The 25990-nt window shown below is 40.9% G+C and overlaps 1 protein-coding gene across 1 annotated transcript in view; it reads right to left on the bottom strand.

The window, feature by feature from the left end:
* Positions 1 to 25990, bottom strand: part of LOC110877292 (wall-associated receptor kinase-like 8) — a 47013-nt gene that overhangs the window by 5146 nt on the left and 15877 nt on the right. Inside the window, exon 4 of the mRNA XM_022125447.2 lies at positions 18540 to 18619. Coding sequence (XP_021981139.2) covers positions 18540 to 18619 — 80 coding nt within the window. The remainder of the gene's footprint in view (positions 1 to 18539; positions 18620 to 25990) is intronic.

The raw sequence follows: 25990 nt of genomic DNA, 5'->3' as shown, positions 1-25990 counted from the left end.
TCCAGACACCCAGCTTCTGGAATTGTTGCAGCTCTTCCTGCATTGCTTCAACCCAAGCGTTATCTTTCAAGGCTTCTTTCCACGTTCTTGGTTCTTCCTGTGAGACATAACACGCGAAGGACCAGTCGTTTTGTTGCCCGGATTCTCGAATAGCTGCATACAAGCCTGCATTGTTGTTGTTTCGCAACATGTTTCTTGTTTGAACGCCACTTTGCACATTTCCAATGATGTTTTGTTGAGGATGGGTATTATGAATCCTTGTTTCTGGATTATCTGGAACTGGAACATTTATACCCAGATTGTTGAGGTTAAGATCAACAACCAATTCAAGGCCCGAAATTGACGAAGAGGATGATGCAGTAGCCTCAGCTGTTCTATGGGCATCCACTGGAGGAGTACTCTCTGAAGTACCATGAACTGCTGTTGTTGGGGCTTCTTGATCTGCATCTACAAATTCATCATCCTCTGAAGATTCGTTCAATTCGTTTGCATCATGAAAATCCTCATGGTTGAGAGTATTATTGTTCACCGAAGAAGATGGTTCTTGATTAACAAGAATTGGACGAACCACCGGTGAAACTGTTGCATTGTCACTCTCGAAAAACATCCTAGCCGCAGCATTTTCTTCAACGGCTTCAACATTGATCGAATTGAAGAAGTCATCATACTCAAACATCCAAGGTTGACCCGGATTTTTGACTGGCAAGGTGTGCCGTTGTACTCTGACCTCAGACCATTCCTCGATCCTTTTAGTCTCTAGATTCCAGACTCGTAAGTTAGGGGTGGCATACCCCAGAAAGTATCCATCAATTGCTTTTGCCCCAAACTTTCCATTAGGATCGATGATTGTGCATGGAGCTCCAAACGGTTCTAGATAAGACAAATCTGGTTTCCGTTTTTGAAGAAGCTCGAAGCAGGTCTTGTTGTGCCTTTTGACTGTAAGGACTCGGTTCAATGTGTAACATGCAGAGGCCACAGCTTCAGTCCAGAATGGAATGGGTAGCTGTGACTCTACCAACATTGTCCTAGCAGTCTCGATCAATGTGCGGTTCTTACGTTCAGCGACACCATTCTGTTGAGGAGTATAAGCTGCACTAAACTCATGAAGAATACCCTTTGAAGTGCAGAACTCCGCCATGGAATGATTTTTAAATTCAGTACCATTGTCGCTACGTATCCGCCTAACCTTCAACTTATACAAATTCTCAATCTGAATGATCAAGTTTTTGATAATACCAAAGGTTTCACTCTTGTGTGCCATGAACGCAACCCAAGAAAATCTTGAATAATCATCAGTAACCACGAGGCAGTATTGATCACCCCGAATACTCTTGTGCTTGACAGGACCGAACAAATCCATGTGCAAGCGTTCAAGAGGAACTGCCACCGTGTTGATCTTCTTTGTAGGGTGCTTCTTCTTTGTTTGCTTTCCTTTCTGGCACGAAACACAGACGTCTTGAAGATGGAAATTTTTGAGGGGAACACCATTCACCAATTCATTTGAAACCAAATGATTCATTTTTCGTAAGTGAATGTGACCCATTCGTCTGTGCCAAGAGATAGTGTCTTTTTCTGTGGCTTTGGAAACGAAACAAGTTGCTTGTGCAGACGTAGTAATAGCCTGGCTCATGTCAAGGACGTACAGATCATTTATCCTTGGAGCTGACAAGAGAATCCATTCTTTTGGAATTTTGAAGCCGGGCTTCAGCACATAACATCCATTAGCATCAAAGTGTACTGAGAATTGCTTGTCACAGATTTGAGAAACACTAAGAAGATTGTGATCAAGTTGTTGCACAAAGTTGATCTTGTCAAAGCTGACAATCCCGTTGGAGATCATTCCTTCACCCGTTATATATCCACCTTTATCTCCAGCAAAAGCAACATAACCTCCTCTAATAGATTTAACGTCGTAGAGAAGCTTCATGTCGCCTGTCATGTGCCTGGATGCCCCACTATCAACAATCCAATGACTACTGATAGTTCCTCCTGAAGCACCCTGCACATGAACTCAAATGAATTAGTTGGAGATGGGGACCCAAGCCATTGTGGTCTTGGGTCTTCCATTTTCATCAATGACAATAACTTCTTGTCTTTGATGGTTGGTGAATTGTGATGGTCCCCCTGATTCAGTAACCGATTTAGGTTTCCAAGTCTGTTTTGTTTTACCAGTGTCTTTCTTTAAAATTTTAACTTCTTGATTGTTCGAAGTTGTAGAATTGTCTGGTTTTACAGCAACAGATTGTTTTTGAACCACATCGATTTTAATTGCTTTTTCAATCTTCTTGACCTGTTGCCTTTTCTGTTTCTTTACCCTTTCTTTTACAAGTCGGGGATCTTGTTTTGTGGAAACAGATGGCTTACGGTCATTCTTGCCACGGGGATCATCAACCTTTCCTTTTTGTTTATGAAGATATGGGCAATTTCGAATTATAAGCCCAAAGGTTCCACACTCAAAACATGATCTTCGTTCTACAAACCCCGAAGTATCATGTGATCGCTTAGCCGATGATGTTGAACTTTGTGAACCCGAGGTACTAGGCTTTGAACTACTTGGTTCATTTCTTTTCTCGACAATAGTTTTCTTGACAAAATCTAAGTTAGATTGATTTTCAAACTTTTCAATTTTGTCTGTTCCCGTCGATTTCACAAAGTTAACATTTTTCTTCTTCTTTTGGTTCGGCTTCTTTTGGACTTGAGCCGGTGATTTTTCTTTGGGCTTGGTATGATTTTGCTGTTTTGGCACTGTTGGTAATTTCTTGTTGCCAAATTGTTTTCGAATTTCAGCCTTTGGAATAGGAGGACACTGTGTAACTGTAACACGTGGTCCTGTCTTTCCCAAAAACTTACTTGTCGAATTTTCAAAGACTTTGCAGATTAAGGATTGATTGACATTCTTAATGGGAAAATCTTTGTCTGAGTAAATTTTATCATCACCAACTAGAGTGTACAGCAAATTCACACTCTCCGGCTCTTCTGCAGATGAGGACTCAGTTGCAACAGTCTTAGCGGGTTGTACAGGGGGATCACATAGAATGTGATTCTCAAGAGGTATGTCCTCATTTTTGGCTACCGCATCAGACTTTGCTGGGACAGTATCATCAGATTCATCATCAGAAGAATCAGCATCCTCAATCACAACTGGAGGATCTTGATTCTGTTCAGCACTTACAAATGTATCTGCTGACACATCTGAATCTGAGGATACTTCCTTTTGGTATCCGAGTCCTGCAGCAAACTCCTTAACATCTAGAGGCACAGATGGCTCAAAGAACACCCTGTCCTCTTCATCAGGCATGGCGTCATAATTATGTCTCACTGGTGGTGGACACTTCTTGTAGCCTATGCATGTGACATCCCTCTTTTCCTTCTGAACATCAATGATGTGATCTAACACATAGCTAGAGCTCAAATAACTGTCTAGCTTGAGTTGGATCGCATCACTTTCGGTTTTCACACAAGCCATCTCTTTTTGCATAATCTCAAGGCGAGATATATACAAATTAATATCAGTTTGTTTTCTTGAAACCATTTTAGTCAGTTCAGTTTTATCTTTCTTTAATGTTTCAATTACTGACTTAAATTCTTTTTCATGGTTTTCATAAAACATGTTGGCTTCTGTGCATTTGGAAAGGTCCACAGTCAATTTCTGATTGTGGAGGAAAGTCACATCATACTTTTCTTGCAAAGCGTCATGCTTACTTTGCAAGTCACTCAAATTCTCATTCACAGTAGTATGTTTGTCTTGCAAGTCAAACAAACTAGCTTGTAAAGCATCATGTTTGCCTTGCAACTCAGACATACTTTTCTCCATTTCACCACACCTAGCATGCAACCTAGTACATTCATCACAATTAACAGCAGTGGGTTCATCGACACATACCTGACTTGATGAACCGTCGACATTAGCCATAAAGGCTGAATGGAGAGAAGACGAAGTATAAGCAGCTTGATCCACCAGAATAGATCTTCTTTGAGTTTCTGCTGCAGCTTCCTCCAAAAGTTCATCAAAGTCAACATCATTCGAAACATTAAATGTCTCACCCACATGATCATCACCAGAATTGGATGATTCTTCATCAACACTTCTACTGTATCCAGACGAATCTTCATCTTCAGATGATTCACCACCACTGGCAGAAGATTCTCCACCACTGGTGTGAACTAACTTCTTCACAACCTGAGCAAAACATGCTGTTCCATCGGGAGCATCACCACCCAACTGGATTGACCAGTCACAACCTTCATCCACCTGAACCGCAAGTGCCCGGTTGGTTTGGTTGTTGACGGGTACCAATGTACAATCATTGTTTCTGTTCTGCTGGTTGCCTTGGTTTCTGAAGGGGTTTTGATTCCCGTGTTGAGCTGGCTTTGTGCATTCCCTCTTAAAGTGACCCCTTTCACCACAGTTGAAGCACTTAACGGCCTGCTTATCGAACCCATACTTGGTGTCTCGCTTACTTTCCAAGCTGGTTCTGCCAGTACTTTCCATCCAATCCTTTGCTCTTCTCACAGCACTCGCAAAGGCCCACTTGATATCCATCAAGTCCATCTCCTCTTTATCAATCTGCCTGTAATCTTCTTGTGTCAGATTAATGTTGCCAATCTGACCTTCTATTAACCCACAGTACGCGCTCACTACAGTGTTAAGCAGCTCCATGTGTTCCTTAGCTACTTCTACACTGATTTTAGAGAAGCTTGACGTGTCGAGCTGTACGGTACCTGACTTTGACTGTTGACCAGCAGATGATGTTCCTCCATAACATGCACGTTGTTGTTGAGCAGGAGGAGGAGGAGGTGGTTCTATTGGATTTCCATACATGTCTGTGGTGGGAGGTGGCTTAACAGGAACTTGCACCGGATTGCCATACATATCAGTGGTTGTGACAAACGCTGTGTAGGTCCCTGTTTCGCGGAGGATTACGAACCTAAACCTTGTTATACAAACCTACTAGCGAGTGCGGAATCCAAGCTAGCAAGCAAACCGAGTTAGTAGCAAGTAGAGAAACAAACACACAAAGATTCACCGATTAACACTAGTCGTATTAATGCAAATGAAGGTTCGGTTACAAGCTCAATGTTTACAGAAGTGTTCTATAAACTCTCTAAGTGTGTGTGTGAGTTCTGGGCAGAATGCTCTCTAAGCTTCTATCTCTCGGGTGTGTGAAAATGGCAGAACTCTAGAACTCTCAACACATGCATGGGTATATATACCCAGCTCAGCAGGTCTGCTCGAAGGATTCGACAGATGGTCCGAAGGATCACCTGTCGACCACATGTTACACGAAAGATCAGCGTGGACCTCGAAGGATCATCCTTCGAGGTCTAATGGTCGAACCATGGTCGAACCATATCTTTCGATCACCTCGAAGGATCAGGTGTATCCTTCGAGGCTATCCTTCGATCAGAACATCTTTCAACTGTTGTCCAAGTCAAACCGGAGGATGGTTGACTTGGTCAACTTACAACACAAATCAGGACATCGTTTATATCAGACCGAATACAGACAAAGTACAGACACAAGTGCACCAACAAACTCCCCCTTGGCTGTAGCTTTGTCTTTGATCTCTAATCTTTGTCTTGTTCTTCTAAAAGTGTAGACTCGTCTTGAACTTCGACGGTCTTTGGTCTTCAAGTCTTCAAGACTCTGATGTCCTATCATGTCTTCAATGTCGGAGGGTCTTCAAAGTCTTCACGTCTTGAAAGTAGAAAGTGTATCAACAAACTACCCGTATCATGTAGGAAGTGTGTTGACAAACTCCCCCTTAACATAAGCTCCCCCTTGAGTTATGCTCGTGAAATACTTTAACTTTATGAAGTAAGATCCTTCGAGGTGATGATGATGGCCAGCGGCAACTCGATCATCTTCATTCATTGAGTGCCTTCGTGTCTTCATTCCAAAGCTCGTCAACGACCATGTTCTCCTAGCCTTTAGAATCTGCACATGCAAGAAATCTAAACGCGTAATGAGAACAATTGCTTGGAATATAGTATAAACAAATGACACACGAATGACCATGTCATAATCAAACACCGTCCGACAGTTTGAAAGTTTAATAAAATTTGTCAATTTTAGTTTTTAACTTTCAAAACATGCAAATTTCGACCGTTTATGAAGATTTAGTCAGTTCGGTTTTCAGTCAGGTTTCAGGTAACGAAGACTTGAGCTCCAACATCGTACGATCGAAAATAAAGCAGAAATAAAATCTTTTTGGCTTTTATAAAGTTTATATTAAAACAAGCCTAAAATCTTTTTGGTATTTTTGAAATTAAAAGACAACAATTTAAAATCCTTTGAGTGTTATCAAACGACATCACCGCTAATGTCGTGCTGATATGCACCAAACGATGAAACTGTTTAAAAGAACTAATAAAGGTTAAGCAGTAAATAAATATATACAAACATTCTTTTTGCGAGTTTCGAGGGTAAGAGAATCATATCAGTGTACGGTCATGCCAAAACACTCTTGTTGTTCAGTTAGTTAACATTAAGATAAGCATCCTATAACAATTATCGGTATTGTTGTCCACTTAAGCTCAACTTATCAGATGTAATCATGTTTAGAGGATACGTTAATGTATGATTTATACTTACCGACCGGTGTTCATCCACATCACGACACATTCCCGTATCAAGGTATGCACGAGAGTTCATCTTACCAGTGAGTATACCGATTATCATCTGTTTGACCGTATAAATTGTGAGATACTCACTTATTTTGATTTGAAAACAAGTCCTATGTGATATAATCACTTATTGATGAGGAACTTGATTTTCGTATGCATGAGGGCACAGGTGCAAGTCCGTGAACAGGTCAGTACTTTCGTACAGCAGAGAGACGAACTTGACACCCGGATAAATGTGATATATTATCACTTATTTGAAATGGACATGTGATTGTTTATCACTTATTGAGGTCGAATGCAGTATGCAATATGTACACGTATGTATAGTATCATGGAAGATCTAGACTTGCGTCCCCGTTATTTTTCGGTAAAAGATACAACCATGATACCCAGATGATAAGCAGCATAAAGACCGAATATCTCAGAACCTCGGCAATCTATCAAACGAAATTTCGGTACTAAGACCATATGCCAATGAATGGTTCCCACCTGATCTTCAGTCGATTAAGATTTATATCACCCTGCACACTTTAAAATGATTGTGAGCCTACCGATACATCTTATATAGAGCTGCTTATCGTTTTGCATTTAAGGTTTAAAGAGGTTTGGATAGACCACTGATGTACTATCATTTTCTCTTTTGCTCGCCAGGAAACTCATTTTTGTTTTTCTATTGTTTTTGTGTTTTTGAATTTTTCGATGTTTTTGGATTTTCCGATTTTTGGATTTACTCCCCCTAAAATCAACAAACTAAGATAAATTTAAAAACACAAAGGTATTTACAAAAATGATTTTCCGATGTTGGTTTTACTCTTGCTTGACCTTAATGCCGTTTACCAATAATAAAAAGTCAAATCTTGATTTGTCAAATGCTTTGGTAAATAAGTCGGCACGTTGGTCATCGGTGTGGACCTTAACAACATCGATTAGCCTTTTCTCAAAGCAATCACGTATGAAGTGATATTTGATTTCGATGTGTTTGGTCTTTGAATGCTGCACAGGATTTCTAGTGATATCTAAAGCAGCAGAATTATCAACGTAAATAGGAGTAGTTAGGAATTCAAAACCGTAGTCCCGCATCTGTTGTTGGATCCAAAGAACTTGGGAGCAACAACTTGAGGCAGCAATGTATTCAGCTTCGCATGTTGATGTAGCTACACACGTCTGCTTCTTGCACTGCCATGTGACTAGGCGATTTCCTAAAAACTGACATCCAGCCGTTGTGGACTTGCCGTCGATTTTACATCCGCCAAAATCAGAATCACTGAAGGCTACCAATTCAAAGTTATTATCCCTAGGGTACCACAGACCGGTGTCAGGGTACGCCTTCAAATAACGAAAAATCCTTTTAACAGCAGCAAGATGTGAGGCCTTCGGGTTAACTTGATATCTAGCAAGCAGGCACGTTGGGTACATTATGTCTGGCCTTGATGCTGTGAGGTACATGAGAGATCCGATCATGGCGCGATAGATAGAAGGGCTAACAGCTTCTCCCTTCAAGTCTGGAGTAATTCCGTGATTAGTTGGCAATGGGGTACCAATGGGCGCTGCATCAGACATCTGGAACCGGCTCAAGATGTCACCAACATATTTAGTCTGATGGATGAATATCCCAGACTCCGTTTGTTGTACTTGTAGGCCCAAGAAGAAGGTCATTTCCCCCATAGCACTCATCTCGAATTTATCCTGCATAATGCGCTCGAATTCCCTACACAAGACATCATTAGTAGAACCAAAAATAATGTCATCAACGTATACCTGTACCAGAAGAAGATCTCCATCTTGTTCTTTGATGAAGAGAGTACAGTCGATAAGACCTCTACGAAAACCGTTCTCCAGCAGATAGTGAGATAAGGTTGCATACCAAGCTCGTGGTGCTTGATGAAGACCATAAAGAGCTTTGTTGAGCAACCAAACCCGATCGGGATGGATAGGATCTTCAAAACCTGGAGGCTGTTCGACGTACACCTCTTCTTCAACCACACCATGTAAAAATGCACTTTTCACGTCCATCTGATAAACCTTGAATCCTTTGAAGGACGCATAGGCTAGAAAGATTCGAATGGCTTCGAGACGTGCAACAGGTGCATAGACTTCGTTGTAGTCGATCCCTTCAATCTGACGAAAACCCTGAACGACTAAACGAGCTTTGTTTCGGATAACAACTCCGCGGTCATCCTTTTTGCATTTGAAAACCCAACGGGTACCAATCTTCTTGTATCCAGCAGGTTTTTCTACTAATTTCCAGACACCCAGCTTCTGGAATTGTTGCAGTTCTTCCTGCATTGCTTCAACCCAAGCATTATCTTTCAAGGCTTCTTTCCACGTTCTTGGTTCTTCTTGTGAGACATAACACGCGAAGGACCAGTCGTTTTGTTGCCCGGATTCTCGAATAGCTGCATACAAGCCTGCATTGTTGTTGTTTCGCAACATGTTTCTTGTTTGTACGCCACTTTGCACATTTCCAATGATGTTTTGTTGAGGATGGGTATTATGAATCCTTGTTTCTGGATTGTCTGGAACTGGAACATTTATACCCAGGTTGTTAAGATTAAGATCAACAACCAATTCAAGACCCGGAATTGACGAAGAGGATGATGCAGTAGTCTCAGCTGTTCTATGTGTTTCCACTGGAGGAGTACCCTCTGAAGTACCATGAACTGCTGTTGTAGGAGCTTCTTGATCTGCATCTAGAAATTCATCATCCTCTGAAGATTCGTTCAATTCGTTTGCATCATGAAAATCCTCATTGTTGAGAGTATTGTTGTTCACCGAAGACGATGGTTCTTGATTCACAAGAATTGGACGAACCACCGGTGAAACTGTTGCATTGTCACTCTCGAAAAAACATCCTAGCCGCAGCATTTTCTTCAGCGGCTTCAACATTGATCGAATTGAAGAAGTCATCGTACTCAAACATCCAAGGTTGACCCGGATTTTTGACTGGCAAGGTGTGCCTTTGTACTCTGACCTCAGACCATTCTTCAACCCTTTTAGTCTCTAGATTCCAGACTCGTAAGTTAGGGGTGGCATACCCAAGAAAGTATCCATCAATTGCTCTTGCCCCAAACTTTCCATTAGGATCGATGATTGTGCATGGAGCTCCAAACGGTTCGAGATAAGACAAATCTGGTTTCCGTTTTTGAAGAAGCTCAAAGCAGGTCTTGTTGTGTCTTTTGACTGTAAGGACTCTGTTCAATGTGTAACATGCAGAGGCCACAGCTTCAGTCCAGAATGGAATGGGTAACTGTGACTCTACCAACATTGTCCTAGCAGTCTCGATCAATGTGCGGTTCTTACGTTCAGCGACACCATTCTGTTGAGGAGTATAAGCTGCACTAAACTCATGAAGAATACCTTTTGAAGTGCAGAACTCCATCATGGAATGATTCTTAAATTCAGTACCATTGTCGCTACGTATCCGCCTAACCTTCAACTTATACAAATTCTCAATCTGAATGATCAAGTTTTTGATAATGCCAAAGGTTTCACTCTTGTGTGCCATGAACGCAACCCAAGAAAATCTTGAATAATCATCAGTAACCACGAGGCAGTATTGATCACCCCGAATACTCTTGTGCTTGACAGGACCGAACAAATCCATGTGCAAACGTTCAAGAGGAACTGCCACTGTGTTGATCTTCTTTGTAGGGTGCTTCTTCTTTGTTTGCTTTCCTTTCTGGCACGAAACACAGATGTCTTGAAGATGGAAATTTTTGAGGGGAACACCATTCACCAATTCATTTGAAACCAAATGATTCATTTTGCGTAAGTGAATGTGACCCATTCGTCTGTGCCAAGAGATAGTGTCTTTTTCTGTGGCTTTGGAAACGAAACAAGTTGCTTGTGCAGACGTAGTAATAGCCTGGCTCATGTCAAGGACGTACAAATCATTTATCCTTGGAGCCGACAAGAGAATCCATTCTTTTGGAATTTTGAAGCCGGGTTTCAGCACATAACATCCATTAGCATCAAAGTGGACTGAAAATTTCTTGTCACAAATTTGAGAAACACTAAGAAGATTGTGATCAAGTTGTTGCACAAAATTGATCTTGTCAAAGCTGACAATCCCGTTAGATATCATTCCTTCACCCGTTATGTATCCACCTTTATCTCCAGCAAAAGCAACATAACCTCCTCTAATAGATTTAACGTCGTAGAGAAGCTTCATGTCGCCTGTCATGTGCCTGGATGCCCCACTATCAACAATCCAATGACTACTGATAGTTCCTCCTGAAGCACCCTGCACATGAACTCAAATGAATTAGTTGGAGATGGGGACCCAAGCCATTGTGGTCTTGGGTCTTCCATTTTCATCAATGACAATAACTTCTTGTCTTTGATGGTTGGTGAATTGTGATGGTCCCCCTGATTCAACAACCGTTTTTGGTTTCCAAGTCTGTTTGGTTTCACCAGTGTTTTTCTTTAAAATTTTAACTTCTTGATGATTTGAAGTTTTAGAATTTTCTGGTTTTACAACAACAGATTGTTTATGAACCACATCGGTTTTAATCGCTTTTTCAATTTTCTTGACCTGTTGCCGTTTCTGTTTCTTTTCCCTTTCTTTTACAAGTCGGGGATCTTGTTTTGTGGAAACAGATGGCTTACGGTCAGTCTTACCACGGGGATCATCAACCTTTCCTTTCTGCTTATGAAGATATGGGCAGTTTCTAATAATGTGCCCAATGGTTCCACACTCAAAACATGATCTTCGTTCTACAAACCCCGAAGAATCATGTGATCGTCTAGCCGATGATGTTGAACTTTGTGAACCCGAGGTACTAGGTTTTGAACTACTTGGTTCATTTCTTTTCTCGACAATAGCTTTCTTGACAAAATCTAAGTTAGATTGATTTTCAAACTTTTCAATTTTGTCTGTTCCCGTCGATTTCACAAAGTTAACATTCTTCTTCTTCTTTTGATTCGGCTTCTTTTGCACTGGAGCCGGTACTTTACCTTTGGGTTTGGTGTGATTTTGCTGAGTTGGCACTGTTGGCAATTTCTTGTTGCCAAATTGCTTTCGAACTTCAGCCTTTGGGATTGGAGGACACTGTGTGACTGTAACTTTAGGTCCTGCCTTTCCCAAGAACTTACTTGTCGAATTCTCAAAGACTTTGCAGATTAAGGATTGATTAACATTCTTAATGGGAAAATCTTTGTCTGAGTAAATTTTATCATCACCAACTAGAGTGTACAGCAAATTCACACTCTCCGGCTCTCCTGCAGATGAGGACTCAGTTGCAACAGTCTTAGCGGGTTTGACAGGGGGATCACATAGAATGTGATTCTCAAGAGGTATGTCCTCATTTTTGACTACCGCATCAGACTTTGCTGGGACAGTATCATCAGATTCATCATCAGACGAATCAGCATCCTCAATCACAACTGGAGGATCTTGATTCTGTTCAGCACTCACAAATGTATCTGCTGACACATCTGAATCTGAGGATACTTCCTTTTGGTATCCGAGTCCTGCAGCAAACTCCTTAACATCTAGAGGCACAGTAGGTTCAAAGAAAACCCTGTCCTCTTCATCAGGCATGGCATCATAATTATGTCTCACTGGTGGTGGACACTTCTTGTAGCCAATGCATGTGACATCTCTCTTTTCCTTCTGAACGTCAATGATGTGATCTAACACATAGCTAGAACTCAAATAACTGTCTAGCTTGAGTTGGATCGCATCACTTTCGGTTTTCACACAAGCCATCTCTTTTTGCATACTCTCAAGGCGAGATATATACAAATTAATATCAGTTTGTTTTCTTGAAACCATTTTAGTCAGTTCAGTTTTATCCTTCTTTAATGTTTCAATTACTGACTTAAATTCTTTTTCATGGTTTTCATAAAACATGTTGGCTTCTGTGCATTTAGAGAGATCCACAGTCAACTTCTGATTGTGGAGAAAGGTCACATCATATTTTTCTTGCAAAGCGTCATGCTTACTTTGCAAGTCACTCAAATTCTCATTCACAGTAGTATGTTTGTCTTGCAAGTCAAACAAACTAGCTTGTAAAGCATCATGTTTGCCTTGCAACTCAGACATACTTTTCTCAAGATCAGCACATCTAGCATGCAACCTAGCACATTCATCACAATTAACAGCAGTGGGTTCATCGACACATACCTGACTTGATGAACCGTCGACATTAGCCATAAAGGCTGAATGGAGAGAAGACGAAGAGTAAGCAGCTTGATCCACCAGAATAGATCTTCTTTGAGTTTCTGCTACAGCTTCCCCCAAGAGTTCATCAATGTCAATATCATCCGAAACATTAGATGTCTCACCCACATGATCATCACCAGAGTTGGATGATTCTTCATCAACACTCCTGCTGTATCCAGAGGAGTCTTCATCTTCAGACGATTCATCACCACTGGCAGAAGATTCTCCACCATTGGTGTGAACCAGCTCCTTCACAATCTGAGCAAAACATGCTGTTCCATCAGGAGCATCACCACCCAACTGGATTGACCAGTCACAACCTTCATCCACCTGAACTGCAAGTGCTCGGTTGGTTTGGTTGTTGACAGGCACCAATGTACGATCATTGTTTCTGTTCTGCTGGTTGCCTTGGTTCCTGAAGGGGTTTTGATTCCCGTGCTGGGCTGGCTTTGTACATTCCCGTTTAAAGTGGCCCCGTTCACCACAGTTGAAGCACTTAACAGCTTGCTTATCGAACCCATACTTGGTGTCTCGCTTACTTTCCAAGCTGGTTCTTCCAGTACTTTCCATCCAATCCTTTGCTCTTCTCACAGCACTCGCAAAGGCCCACTTGATGTCCATCAAGTCCATCTCCTCCTTATCAATCTGCCTGTAATCTTCTTGTGTCAGATTAATGTTTCCAATCTGACCTTCTATCAACCCACAGTACGCGCTCACTACAGTGTTAAGCAGCTCCATGTGTTCCTTAGCTACTTCTACACTGATTTTAGAGAAGCTTGACGTGTCGAGCTGTACTGTACTTGACTTTGATTGTTGACCTGCAGCAGATGATGTTCCTCCATAACATGCATATTGAGGTTGTTGAGCAGGAGGAGGATGAGGTGGTTGTATTGGATTTCCATACAGATCTGTGGTTGGAGGCGGCTTTACAGGAACTTGCACTGGATTGCCATACATATCCGTGCTTGTGACAAACGCCGTTTGAAGTGGAGCATGTGATCCAGCTTTTGCAGATGAAGTAGTGGAGGTGCCATAATACATCTCTGGATTCTGTGGCACTGCAACTCTCTTTGCCTTCAACGTTTCTTCCTGATCCTTGTTCTCCAGAAGCTGCACGAAATCGTTGATATTTGTAGTTCTCAACGTTCCGTTATACTTCAAGATTTCCAGGAAGTTATTCCATTGAGGAGGCAATGCATCAGCAAATTTCTTTACCACCTCTGTTGGAGTCGTTGTGACTTCAAAGTTGGTCAGCTCAGTAAGCAGGTGATAGAAACGGCTTGTCATATCTCCCAAGGACTCCTTATCCATACATGTGAAGCCATCAAATTCTTTCTTCAGTAGATCTCGTCGTAGTTGACGTGTGGCTTCATTACCTACTCCTCTTGTCTTCAATGCATCCCACAACTTCTTCGTAGTCTTGAAACTGACGAACTGATGATAAATATCCTTGCTCAGTGCTTGAGTGAGGATAGCGTATGCTTTCTTTTCTAAGTCATACGTCTTCTTTTGTTCATCAGGAAGATCGGCAAATGTAGCTGTCGAAGAAGCAGCAACCTCGATAGTTTGATCGAATTCCGTAATGAATCGTAACCACAACTCTGTATTTTGACCAAGAATGTATGTATGGAAACGATCAACCCATCCTGGATATTCATGAAGATGCATCAACTTTGGAGGCCTGTTCAAACTTCCGGTTTCACTTTCGCTTAGAAGAAGACTTTGAATACTCGGAGTTTGATTTGAAACAAACGCCCATTGACCAGCTGGAGTGGCATTTGTTTGTGAGGATGTAGATACCGGAGATTCGGCCCATGATGGAGATTGACTAGTATTCATGTATTTTCCACTGTCTGGAGCCGGACTTCCCCACCAACTCGGATTCATGATAGATAAGCAAAATAAATGCTAAGTAAGAATGATCCGAAAGATACACAGCCGAAGGATCCTGGTCGAAAGATCTGAAATCACAGAAACTTGTTAACAATAAACAAACCTCAATCGAAAGATATAACCTTGTTCGAAGGATCAACAGTACTCGAAAGATTACTGTTGACTCTCGAACAATGATTTCGAAAGATTCAAGAACTCGAAAGATTCCCTTTGAAAGATCCTTATCTTTCGAGCCAAATCCTTATCTTTCGAACAACAGATCTCGAAAGATTCACCAATACGAAGGATCCTAATCTTTCGGACACTAGTCTTTCGAAAAGATTCCTCTGTCGAAGGATATGTTTCAGACTTCGAAGGATGGGTCGAAGGATATAAATCTTTCGAGCCCTCCTTGATCGAAAGATATCGAAGGATGATCTTTCGATGTCGAAAGATATCTTTCGAGAGCTCTGACACAATCTGATCTGATGTGAAAGGTTGGTGAAAAGGTGACAGGGGTTGGTGAAGTTGCTTTCGGCAGAAAGGATGTTTCTGCACAACTTTCCACCAAACTTTTTGACTTTCAAAAATTATACCCAAAAAGGCAAAACCTTATCCTCAAGTTCAGTCACCGGAAACACACCGGAATACCACCGGAAAACACAAGGTTTTCTAAAAACCAATTTTTATGTTACCCAACCCAACCTGACCACTCCCGGTTAGTTTAGACACGTTTTTACTCAAAGAAAATGCAAGAAACTTAGTAAAAACAGGTGCAAAACCAAGTGTTTCAACACACCAAAACTTGTAAAAACCCGGTTTTAAACAAGGTTAAGAGCCTTAGCTCTGATACCACTTGTAGGTCCCTGTTTCGCGGAGGATTACGAACCTAAACCTTGTTATACAAACCTACTAGCGAGTGCGGAATCCAAGCTAGCAAGCAAACCGAGTTAGTAGCAAGTAGAGAAACAAACACACAAAGATTCACCGATTAACACTAGTCGTATTAATGCAAATGAAGGTTCGGTTACAAGCTCAATGTTTACAGAAGTGTTCTATAAACTCTCTAAGTGTGTGTGTGAGTTCTGGGCAGAATGCTCTCTAAGCTTCTATCTCTCGGGTGTGTGAAAATGGCAGAACTCTAGAACTCTCAACACATGCATGGGTATATATACCCAGCTCAGCAGGTCTGCTCGAAGGATTCGACAGATGGTCCGAAGGATCACCTGTCGACCACATGTTACACGAAAGATCAGCGTGGACCTCGAAGGATCATCCTTCGAGGTCTAATGGTCGAACCATGGTCGAACCATATCTTTCGATCACCTCGAAGGATCAGGTGTATCCTTCGAGGCTATCCTTCGATCAGAACATCTTTCAACTGTTGTCCAAGTCAAACCGGAGGATGGTTGACTTGGTCAACTTACAACACAAATCAGGACATCGTTTATATCAGACCGAATACAGACAAAGTACAGACACAAGTGCACCAACACGCTGTTTGCAAAGGAGCATGTGGACCTGTTCTTGCAGACGAAGTATTGGAAGTTCCACAATACATTTCAGGATTTTGTGGCAATGGAACTCTCTTCGCCTTTAAGGTTTCCTCCTGATCCTTGTTTTCCAGAAGCTGCACGAAGTCGTTGATATTTGTAGTTTTCAACACTCCGTTATACTTCAGGATTTCCAAGAAACTACTCCATTGGGGAGGCAAAGCATCAGCAAACTTTTTCACCACTTCTGCTTGAGTTGTTGTAACACCAAAATTATTCAGCTCAGTAAGCAAATGATAAAACCGACTTGTCATGTCTCCCAAAGACTCCTTATCTAAGCATGTGAAACAGTCGAATTCTTTCTTGAGCAGATCATGACGCAATTGACGTGTTGCTTAATTTCCTACTCCCCTGGTTTTCAAACCGTCCCATAGCTTCTTTGTAGTCTTGAAGCTGACAAATTGATGATAGATGTCTTTGCTTAGCGCCTGAGTGAGAATGGCATAGGCTTTCTTCTCCAGATCATAAATTTTCTTCTGATCCTCTGGAAGATCGGCAAAACTAGCAGTTGTTGAAGCGGCGACTTCGATAGCTTGATCAAAATCTGTGGTGAAACGTATCCACAGCTCTGTATTCTGGCCCAGAACATATGTACGGAATCTGTCAGCCCAACCCGGATACTCATTTAAATGCATCAGCTTCGGAGGTCGATTCAAACTTCCTGTTTCGCTTTCGCTCAGTAAGATACTTTGGATACTAGGAGTTTGATTCGAGACTAACGCCCACTGATTTCCCTGAGAAGATGTCGATACCGGAGACTCGGCCCATGAAGGCGATAGACTTGTAGATGTGTATTTTCCACTGTCTGGCGCCGGTGTACCCCACCATGAGGGAGTGACACCTGAACTTGTATATTTACCACTGTCTGGGGCAGGATTCCACCAACTCGGATTCATGATTGGAAAGCAAAATAAATGCTAAGTGAATAATCCGAAAGATAACACAGCCGAAGGATCCTGGTCGAAAGATCTCAAAAACAGAAGCTTGTTAACAATAAACTGACCACAATCGAAAGATCAAGTATTGTTCGAAGGATCAACAGTACTCGAAAGATTACTGTTGAATCTCGAACAATAATTTCGAAAGATTCAAGAACTCGAAGGATTCCCTTTTGAAAGATCCTTATCTTTCGAGTTAAATCCTTATCTTTCGGACACTGTCTTTTGAATAGATTCCTTTATCGAAGGATATGTTTCAGACTTCGAAGGATGGGTCGAAGGATGATAATCTTTCGAGCCTTCCTTGATCGAAAGATGGTCGAAAGATGATCTTTCGATGTCGAAAGATATCTTTCGAGAGAGTCTGACACACTGACGCTGATGTGACAGGTTGGTGAAAAGGTGATGGGTAGGTAAGGTCAACTTTCGGCAAAGAGTATGGCAGGCTGACAACTTTCCCACCAACTAAGATTTTGAAAGATAATTTGCCCAAAAAGGAAACCTTATCCAGAACCGGTCACCGGAATTTTTGACCGGAAATATGGCCGGAATTTACCAAAACACTCGAAAACAAGTTTTTTTAAGTTACCCAACCCAACCTTGATCACTCCCGAAGGTTTAGAACGCGTTTTTATGTAAGAAAAACCAAGAAAAGCACTAAAAACGGAATCCAAACCAAATGTCCAAACACACCAAAACTTGAGCAAACCCGGTTTTAAACAAGGTAAAGAGCCTTTGCTCTGATACCACTTGTAGGTCCCTTGTCGGAGGATGACGAACCTCAAACCTTGTTATACTAACCCACTAGCGAGTGCGGAATCCAAGCTAGCGAGCAAACCGGGATTAAGCAAGTATAAACACAAACACACACGGGTTCACCGATTAACACAACTTGTATTAATGCAAATGAAGGTTTCGGTTACAAGCACAATGTTTACAAATCTAACATGTAAACTCTCAAAGTGTGTGTGTGAGTTCTGGACAGAATGCTCTCAAAGCTCTCAATCTCTCGGTATCTTTCTGTCTGTGTCTATATCTAACTCAACACACTGCATGGGTATATATACCCATACACAGCAGGTCTTGTCCGAAGGATCCGATAGATGGTCCGAAGGATCATCTATCGATGACATGATGTTCGAATGATCAGCAATGACCTCGAAGGATGATCCTTCGACGTCTAACAATCGAAGCATATCTTTCGAGTACCTCGAAGGATCAACAGTATCCTTCGAGGAGCTATCCTTCGAGACAGACAACTACTTTCTAACTGTTTGACCAAGTCAATCCGGAGGATGGTTGACTTGGTCAACTTACAGACTTAGAACATCGTTTATATACAGACCGAATACAGACAAAGTACAGACACAAGTGCACCAACATTTCTTTTCCTTTTTTGATCACTTTGTACAACACATAGCTGATTGCAACAAGGAATAGTACACCCATGCTTATGCTAACACCTGGGTGAAGGCCAATACAATTTCAATCATTCGTAATTAGTAGACTAAAAGCAGTTTTATTACTAATAACCATAACAAATTAAAGCATTCGCCGAGTAGTTTTATATTCATGTAACTTTCTTTGTGGTTACAATATTAAGCTACTAATAGATCTATAATGTTAAAAGTTTATGTTGCCAAAAGAGGCGATTGAGAAAAATCTCAAATTAAATATCCACTTCCAATTGAATAAAAAATAAGGGTTTAAATGAGCTAAAACATCATTATATATGTCTAATTGTGATTGTTGTATTGAATGTTGTGTAGAAAATGGTTACAAGGGATTGGTATATATAATACTCATATATAGATAAACTACCCTCTAGTATCTACATAATGACACCTCTAACTAATCATAAACACATTGTGTCTGATATTCCCCCGTAAGATAAGGTCGGGTAACAAAATGTAGCTTAAATCATAAAAATGTATATCTATGAGTGGATAGCGGTTTTGTAAAGATATCCACAATTTGATCTTTTGTAGATATGAATAGGACCTTTAATTTTCCTTGTGCAACGTTTTCTCGTAGAAAGTGAAAATCAACTTAAACATACTTTGTTCTGGCATGGAAGACATGATTCTTGGATAAATACATTGCACCAAGATTATCAAACCAAAGAGTTGCAACATATGTTGTATCTAATCCAAGTTCTTTCAACAGAGCTTCTAACTATGTGAGTTCAACCAATGTCTTGGTTGGCGATTTGTATTAAGACTTTATGGAGGACTTGGAAACGGTTTTATGTTTCCATGCAATGTAAGAGATGAGGTTGGAACCCATGTATATGGAATATCCCCTCGTGGATCGACGTTCGTCTACACAACCTGCCCATCAGAATCCGAGGAGGCCCACATTGTAGAGCCTTGCCTGTGAGCATCAGTAAAGGCTTATATATGAGAACTAGAGTCATGTCGAATGAGGAAGCCATGATTTATGGTGTCCTTGAGATGACGGGGAATGCGTTTGGCAACTGACCAACGGTTTTCGGTAGGAGCATGCATGTGTTGGCAGACATTGCTAATGGCAATAGTGATGTTAGGTCTAGATAAAGTGACATACTGAAGGGCCCCAACTAACTGACGGCATTTGACCAGATCTGATAACAGTGGACTATCTGCAAGAGAAAACTGTTGTGATGAGGTTATTGGAGAGGGTACCCATTTGTAGTCAGTAAATGCATTACAATGTAGAATATCCGAGATGTATTTCTTTTGTGACAGAAGAATATTCTTGCCTAAATGCAGTGTGATGAGCATCAGCTTGAGCAATGGAGTCTCAAAGCTTCCGAGCAGTAGTACCTTGGACATGAGAGAAGGGTGCTTCAGAAATAGTTGAGATGATGATCATGCGTGAGCATCATTTGCAATCCAGGATTGAGAATTGGGGTTGAGAGTAAAACTAGTGGTAGAGTCTGAAGCTGAAGCCATGGCAACAGTGGGACTCAGACAAGAATTAGAACCATCAATATAGCCGAATAAGTTGTTTGTGATAAAAAAAGGTTCAAACATAATTTTCAAGCACCCATATGTTGTTAGAGAGAGGGTAAAGGCAAATTTGTGCGAGTTGGTTGAAGCTTTTTCTTGTGGAGTTAACAAGGCAATGGTGGCTGTTTGTGAAGTGTTGTCGGTGACCTAGGACTGTCGCCTAAGAAGTGTCTTCAGTATATCACCAGCAATCAGGACTGTCTCCTAAGTTCGCTGAGCTAGTGTTGCTCAGTTTGAACTTGCATTCAGGCAGTGTCACTAGGCAATGTTGCCTAAGTCTAGTGTCATCGGGAGTGTCACCGGGACGTGTTGTGTTCAAAAGCAAGAGTGTGGCCTGGAGTGTCACCAAATCTTCATGTGACTGTCACCTAATCTTCATGAATTGAGTGTTACTGGCAACGGTAGACAGCAACGGTGGTTAGCTCTGATACAAGCTAAACACTGTTATTTGTGTGTAATTGTGATTGTTGTATTGAATGTAGTAAAAAAAAGGTTACAAGAATGGGGTATATATAATACCCATAGTTACACAAACTACTCTTTAATAATCACTTTGTTACACCTATAACCAATCATAAATACATTGTGTAAAATAAAATTTGAATAACAGGATTTGACGTTTGGCGGCGAAAACCAAATCAATGTTGTATTTTGATGTTGGGTTCAATTGACAAAATCATTGGAATTAAGGTGATGCTCCCCTTAAAGTTAAGGGTTCGAGCTCCACCATAGACGAATTTAGTGCAATAAACCATTAAAAAAGAAAAGAAATAAGGTAGAGCCAAACTAACGAAGGAAATGAAACCAATGAAGTGTCCAGTTAAAATTAATATTTTTACAAATAATTTTATAACATTAAAAATAATCTACCTTATAATAAAAGATTCCAATTAATTTCATGTGTCAATCTCTAATAGTAATAGTAATAATAATAATAATAATAATAATAATAATAAATAAATAAATAACCGATAAACGTACCTTATATGGCTCAAGAATTTTACAAATTCATCTTTTCCCCTTTTGTTTAGTATTTTTTTATTAATCTTTTTTAAAATTAAACTATAAATGAAAATACAATTAATAATAAAATACATAAATAGTAACATATAACAAAATAATTTATTTTGATACTCTAAAAATGTATAATGTATAATAACATGTATAAAACTAGAGTTAAATGTTCTTAACCAACTTGACATTTCATATCATATCATGATTAGTAATATATTTGGCATTTATGAAATAGGCGTAACCAATTACATTATATTTATTCAACCCGTGTATTATACGGGTTTATTTAACCCATGCAATATATGTGTTTTTTAAGATATGTTTTTATTAGTTTGTATATAAAATTGTATATATTCGACTCGTGTAATAAACGAGGTTCTTACCTAGTACGCTAATAAAGCTCAAAATTTATTTATAACAAAATTTTATAGACGATACTGATTTGAAAAGGTAATTATTTTTTTCGAATATTGTTTTTTTTTTCAACATTAACTCTTGGTTTCGAACATGCACTACAAGAAAAGTCACCATTAGTGGCGACACCTTTAGCGACGACGCAGGGCATTAGCGGCGACAACATCGCGTGTCGCTGCTAATGCCCTGTGTCGCGGCTAAAGGTGTCGCCGCTAATGGTGACGATCCATTTGAGCCAGCAGCAGCTTCTCCTAGCCATTGATTAGGTGATCATCCAATGGTGGACATCTCTCTTGCTTTTCTCCATCTTAAAAAAACACACACCTCCCCTTCATCCTTCTCATACACATCACACTTAACTTTCAACTACACACCACCACCTCCAACGTCAAGCTGATCTACCACCGTCGGACCATAACAACCATCAAGCTCCACCACTATCAAGCCGAACCACCACCACTGTCACCGTCAAGCCGGAGCACCACCACTGTCACCGTCAAGGCGGAACACCACCACTGTCACCGTCAAGCCGGACCACCACCACCACTGTCACCGTCAAGTCAAGCTGGAACACCACCACTGTCACCATCAAGCCGGACCACCACTTTCAAGCTGCACACCACCGTCAAGCTCTGTCGTCAAGCTCCGGCCACTAGCTAGTTTTTATCTCTTGTAAATCATGTAGTGTTTATCTTAGAAAATCATGTTATGTAAATCTGATTTTAATGAGAAAATATGTAGTGTTTTGCTTCATTATCGAATTCAAGCAAGTTTAGTAACAAATTAGTCGTGTTTTGTTGGTATGAAAATTGATAAAGCCGTCTCCGGTGAATTTTCAGGCGAAACTCCGACGAAGCATTAGTGGCGACACAATAGCGGCGATTACTTAGCATTAGCGGCCGAGTATTAGCAACGTCATCAATAGCAGCGACATGTCGCCGCTAAAAGTTTTAGTAGCGACAAAAGGGGTCTTTAGCAGCGACTCATGTCGCCGCTATTGGTGACCATTTCTTGTAGTGATGACCGTACTGGTACAAAGATTAGACATGGTTATTTTTACCACTTACTTGGGTTTATATTCAGCTTCATCGTTCCTAACTAAAATTAGATGGGTGTAAATGAAAACTAAAACACCTTTAAGTGTGTAATTATAATTGTTTGTATTGATTGTGATTAGGATTTTACAAGAAGACGTGTTTATATATTAACCATATTTACACAATACTATCTCTAGTTGTATTTACATAATATTGTCTCTAACTAATCATAATTATATTGTGTTTAAGACTCTCCCGCAGACTAAGGCCAGGAAACGACTTGTAGCTTGGAATGTAAATCTGTGAGTAGGTAGAAGCTTTGTAAAGATGTTTGATCTTATGTAGATATGAATTTGATCTGTAGTTTTCCTCTGCTACCTTTTCTCGTACAAAGTGAAACCGACTTCGAAATGTTTTGTTGTTGCATATGGAAGAGTAGATTTCTAGAGACATGGGTAGCAGATAGTTGGAGGAGAAGTTTTGTCTATCCCAAGTTCTTTCGGTAGGGCTTGTAGTGTTGGTGCACTTGTGTCTGTACTTTGTCTGTATTCGGTCTGTATGTAAACGATGTCCTAAATCAGTCTGTAAGTTGACCAAGTCGACTATCCTCCTAGTTTGACTTGGACAACATGATGTTGTCTGGATCGAAGGATAGCCTCGAAGGATACTGCTAATCCTTCGAGGTGCTCGAAAGATATGGTTCGACCATGGTTCGACCATTAGGCATCGAAGGATGATCCTTCGATGTCCATGCTGATCTTTCGGACATATTGTCATCGACAGATGATCCTTCGGACCATCTATCGATCCTTCGACCAAGACCTGTTATGTATGGGTATAAATACCCATGCAGTGTGTTAGTGTTAGAGAGATGCACACATAGAGAGTTAGAGAAACTCTGCTGAAAAACACACACACACATACTTTAGAGAGTTTGCAAACAGATTGTAAACCTTGTGCTTGTAACCGTAAACCTTCATACGTATTAATACAGTGGTGTTAATCGGTGAACTTTGTGTGTTCTTGTGTTTGTTCTTGCTTCATCCCGGTTTGCCCGCTAGCTTGGATTCCGCACTCGCTAGTGGGTTAGTATAACAAGGTTTAGGTTTGTTCTCGATCCTCCGAGAAAAGGGACCTACAAGTGGTATCAGAGCTGTAAAAGAACAAGAAACTAAACAACGACGTAAGAACATAAAAACTGTTGAAAAAGCTTTAAAATCTGAAGTTAAAACAGTTCAAAAGGAACCAAGAGTGTCACAACCTATAAAACCAGAATCTTCAAAAGCTGGTAGGCAAAGACAAACTTGGTTACCTAAGTCGGGTGACAATTCAGGGGGAGCGGTTGTTCTTGAAAACCATCAAGAGATAGAGCTTACGTATCGTGATGCCAAGGGACGACCCAAGACCACTAAGGCTTGGGTCCCCTTTCTCAACTGATGTGTTTATTTGACATGTGCAGGATGTTCTAGGAGGAACTATTAATAGTCATTGGATTGTTGATAGTGGGGCATCCAGGCACATGACTGGCGACTTACGACTCCTATACGACGTGAGAAATATTAGAGGAGGGTATGTTGCTTTTGCGGGTGATAAAGGAGGGTACATTACTGGAGAAGGAAGTATCTCCAATGGCATCGTGTGCTTTGATAAGATCAATTATGTGAAGCAAATTGATCACAATCTTCTCAGTGTGTCGCAAATCTGCGATAAAAAGTTCTCAGTGATTTTTGATGATGCTGGCTGTTATGTGCTGAAGCCTGGATTCAAAATTCCACAAGAATGGGTTCTCTTATCGGCTCCGAGAGTTAATGATCTTTATATTCTCGATATGAGCCAAGCGATTACTACATCTGCACAAGTTACTTGTTTTGTCTCAAAAGCCACAGAAAAGGAGTCTATATCTTGGCACAGAAGAATGGGGCACATTCACTTGAGAAAGATGAACCATTTGGTGAAAAATAATCTTGTGAATGGTGTGCCTGTTAGAAGTTTTCATCTACAAGATATCTGTGTCTCTTGCCAAAAGGGGAAGCAAACGAAGAAGTCTCACCCTTTGAAGAAAATCAACACTGTCAGCATGCCTCTCGAACGTCTTCATATGGACCTTTTTGGACCTATGAAGCACAAGACAACGTTTGGTGATGCTTATTGTTTAGTAGTTACTGATGACTACTCTAGATTTTCTTGGGTATCTTTTATGGCACACAAGAGTGAAACTCCTGGCATCCTCAAGGATCTTCTTACAATGTTGGAGAATCTCTATACGTTGAAAGTGAAAAGGATCCGAAGCGACAATGGAACTGAATTCAAGAATCAAGTTATGGATGAGTTTTGTACTTCTAAAGGCATTCTTCATGAGTACAGTTCTCGTTATACTCCACAACAAAATGGTGTCGCTGAGAGGAAGAATCGAACTATTATTGAAACTGCAAGAACAATGTTAGTAGAGTCGGAACTCCCTATTCAATTCTGGGGAGAGGCTGTATCGGCTGCTTGCTACACGTTGAACAGAGTTCTTACAGTTAAGAGACATGGCAAGACTTGCTTCGAACTCCTTCAGAGAAGGAAACCGGATCTTTCTTACCTTGAACCGTTTGGTGCTCCTTGTACTATGATTGAACCGGATGGAAAGTTTGGTGCACGAGCTATCGAGGGTTTCTTCCTTGGATATGCAACTCCGAATTTTCGTGTTTGGAATCTAGCTACCAAAAAGATTGAGCTATGGAGTGAAGTTAGGGTTCAAAGGTACACGAGTCCTGTTAGGGCTCCGGGTGATCCGTGGATGTTCGATTATGATGGGCTATTTGACTCCTTCAATCTGCCAACCTTTGACGAAGAATCAGCAGCGGCTCGAATGTTGTTGGAAAGTGACAACGCTGCTGTCTCGCCATTGGTTAGACCTATTGTTGTTGACCCTCAAGCTTCTACGTCAGTCAACAATATGGTTCAAAATGAGGTTTATGAAGATGCTGCTGATTATAATGACTCTTCTGAAGATGATGAATATCATGATGCAGCCGAAGGATCTTCAGCTCCAGCTGCTCCTGTTCAAGGTGCCTCTGGGGATACACCTCATACGCAGAATATAGATACTGCTGAAGGGAATGCATCCACTTCTAACCACATTCCTGGTGTGGAGTTGGTTGTTGATCTTAATCTGAACAATTTGGGTATCAATGCACGTGTGCCAGATAATCCTGAAATGCGGATTCACGATACCCATCCCCAGCAGAATATCATAGGAGATGTCCATCGCGGGGTGCAGACGCGTAATCAGCTGAGAAACAACCGGAATGCTGGTTTGTATTCAGCTATAAGAGAATCTGGTCAACAAAATGACTGGTCCTTCGCGTGTTATGTGTCACAAGAAGAACCAAAG

This window comes from Helianthus annuus, chromosome 9 (assembly GCF_002127325.2).
Source record: "Helianthus annuus cultivar XRQ/B chromosome 9, HanXRQr2.0-SUNRISE, whole genome shotgun sequence".
NCBI classification, from domain to species: Eukaryota; Viridiplantae; Streptophyta; class Magnoliopsida; order Asterales; family Asteraceae; genus Helianthus; species Helianthus annuus.
Note: the sequence above shows the minus strand (reverse complement) of the source record. Positions and strands in the feature narration are given on the sequence as shown.